Genomic DNA, 3,111 nt, shown 5'->3' with positions numbered 1-3,111 from the left:
TGATCAATTCCGAAGAAAGCTCCAGCTCCTTCTCGAAGCCAATCGCATCGTTGACGCAGACGAGAATATTCTGGCCCGGCTCACTGCCTGCTTGCGAAACGTGTACGAACACTCTGACCATCGGCAAGGAAGCGGAGGCTATTGGAGATACCTTCGCCATCGCACACACCTTCGCTATCGCTCGCATGGCCGGTTTGAGCAGAGCTCGAAGCCGTGCGAGGACCTGCGGTTCACTAAGGTCCAACCCAAACATACGCATCCGGATGGCCTGTGGCGGATAGCGACTAAGTGCTAGGCTGAGCATCTCGAGACGATAGATGTTGGACACGTTGGTGCGTCGGCGGCAACCAACATCCACGTACAGCATGCGACAGGAAGGACCCGACTCTTCGGCTTCCAGTTCCGCCCGGTACCATTTGCCATCGGTTTCGTCCTGCACCAGGTACAGCTGCTGCTTGTCGCCGGCTTTCGTTTCGTACAGACCACGATTGCCGTCGAGCGCGTTCGACTGGGTCAGATTGGTGATCAGTTTCTGTGATGACGACAGTCGACAAAAGAGAATTATAATCCTAGCCGCATTGTGAATCCAACTGTGAGTGGCCAGACCAGACTTACTTGTATATAATCCATCGTTCCAACCATCTGACAGTAGACGTCGCCCTGGTCGTCAATGTACGAAATAGTTACCGCGTTAACGTTCTTCCGGTTCAGTGCCGGCTCCGGCGTATCGTCGCAGATGTGCTTCAATACGATCGGGTTCAGCAGCACATCGTGGTCGGAGGAGGTATCATAGAGCGCCAGCTTCAACTGGCCCGACCCGATACCACTGGCCTGTTCGGCTTCCTCGTACTCTTCGCGCTTCGTGAGAATCTCCCCGATAAACACTCGCCCACTAATGAGTGCATCGAGATGGAGCTTCGCTTTCGGATTGTCACAGAAATCTTCCAACCCCTCGAGCGTGAACCGTTTTGCCTGACCGGGCAGTTCCAGGAACTTCGGGTCGCATTGATACAGCTGGTCCAATGCCATCTGTTCCTTCTCGCCGATGTCAATAAAGAAGCACTGACACTGTTTGTTTTCATAGTTAATTTCGTCCACACGCACCCGGTACCAGCAGTCTGTGACCGAAACAAGGTAGTACTCTCCGACGGCCGCCATCGATTCGTCCGCCTTCTGTTGGTCGCTCATCATCGACATTTCGATATCGGTGATGAGTGCGTCCATTTTATCCTACGAGAGACGCGCGAAAGGAAGAACACTCGTTGACCACAAAGCATTTAATGGGGGAGAAAAACGAACACTTACACTATACTCAGCGCCAACGAGCCGTGCCCAAACTTCGACCGTAGAAGCTGGGTTCGTGATGTACAGATCCCAGTACTCTTTGTCCCACGGTAACTGCAGCTCGTTCACCGCCATCAGCTGTGCCTCCGACGTGTTGGAGGCCGCATCAGAAATCGACGGTTGCTCACAGGCAAACACAATCGTATCCCCCACTCCGTCCTCCAGCACGAACAGCTGGTTCGAGTATCGATCGATGATCGAGAACCAGTGATCCGGCAGCAGTAACTGATGCGTCTGCTCGAACGCTTCCGGAATTCGCTTGCTGAACGTACCATTCGGGCGATTGGCCAATATTTCGTAGATGCGATTCGCTACCTCTAGATCCGACTCCAGGCAAACCTCGTACGTGTGGCGCGATTCATCGGCTCGTATCGCTTCTATCGCATTGAGTGCGGCGGCGAACTGGCCCTCAAACTCGTTTGTAAATTCCGCAGGATATGTCGAGTACAATGACCTATTAACGGTCACCTTGCACTGGATGTTACCGTTCTTTGACCGAAAGTACCGATACTCGGGACGATCGTATCCCTTGTATGCACTATACTTCACCAGCAATTCAACCGGTGTGGCGTTTCGGTCGTTCCAGCTAAATTCGACCCCTGCCTCGGTGCCGTCCTGGGAGGATGCGAATGAGAACGGTTTATCTGCCCCACGGTCGGTCGCTGACGGCACCAGTTCGGCAACCTGGGTACGCCGATCCTGAAGTTTCCTTTGAGTCGTGAGCGATTGTGCGCGTTGGTACACGTCCGCCGGTGCATCCTGCACCAATCGCGACATCACGCTCTTGGTCGTCGTCTTCCGAGCGCCCACCGCGTGCACCGCTGGGCCTGTGGAGTCTGCTGTTTGTGGCGCCTTGATGGGCATTAGGGGCAGTGCTGCAACCGACGGAGGAATTACTCGACCGGAACCAGCGATCAGGTAGCTGTTCGTCGATCGATTGACGGCCACTTTCGCCTGACCATTGCTCGACTGCTGCTTCGAAGCGGTGGAGGAAGGCGCGGGCGGTTTGGTTGCCGTTTGTCGCATATCGACCGACGAACGGCTCAGACCGCTATTTCTTTCGTTCAGTAGATGGCGTAAGTCGTTCGCTGGAAGCTGTTGGGAATGTCCACTGCGGAGGTTATAATTTTTCGTTTCATGGCTATTATTGTTGGCTTCCGGTGAGCCTCGTTTGGCCGGTGACGATCCTCCTCGGCCCTGTGATGTTTTTGGCAAGGCCCGATGCAGTTCACTCTTTGTGAGAGGAGCACAACCGTTGTTGTTATTTGCAGTGTTTCGGAAGGACACTTTCTGTAGAGTTCCAGGTGAACTCCGATTGCAGCCCATATTTTGTTGCTGGTATATGCGACTGTATGCCGTAGTAGTAGCACCTCCTGCTCGGACAACAGCTGACCTTAACTGTGGTGCCGGTTGTCGCATGGGGATGCAGCGCTTCGTAGCAGCACGCGTTCGTTTGTTCGAATTCTGTGACTTCGTCAGGCCGTACAGGTGCGCCGAATCGATGTTCGATTTGACGTAGATTCGCGTACCACCGTTACTACGCAGCACCACAAACTCTCCGCTTGCCCTTAGCATATCTTCCAAGTTTGCGAAGCCAAACTTCTGGTATGGCAGTTGCTGGCCATTGAGCTCCACGTAATCCCTCATGATGCTCTGCACGGACGAGTCATCTTTGCCGGATATAACCAACGACCGGATACTCTTGATGACGACCCGTGCTTCCTCCGACATGATATCGTTGGGATTGGCCATTGTAGCCGATGATCG

The 3,111-nt window shown here is 53.8% G+C and overlaps 1 protein-coding gene across 1 annotated transcript; it reads right to left on the bottom strand.

The window, feature by feature from the left end:
• Positions 1 to 7: 7 nt before the first annotated feature.
• On the bottom strand, positions 8 to 3,075 carry LOC131214511 (uncharacterized; the record flags this gene model as incomplete). The annotated part of the gene is made up of 3 exons (XM_058208879.1): positions 1,306 to 3,075; positions 616 to 1,230; positions 8 to 532 (listed from the first exon to the last, which is right to left on the bottom strand). Coding segments are annotated over exons 1-3 (2,910 nt in total), but the record flags the coding sequence as incomplete, so codon positions are not given.
• Positions 3,076 to 3,111: the final 36 nt, after the last annotated feature.

The sequence above is a fragment of the Anopheles bellator genome, unplaced genomic scaffold (assembly GCF_943735745.2).
Source record: "Anopheles bellator unplaced genomic scaffold, idAnoBellAS_SP24_06.2 scaffold01216_ctg1, whole genome shotgun sequence".
NCBI lineage: Eukaryota > Metazoa > Arthropoda > Insecta > Diptera > Culicidae > Anopheles > Anopheles bellator.
The sequence above is the reverse complement of the archived record's forward strand: the minus strand, read 5'-3'. Positions and strand labels throughout refer to the sequence as shown.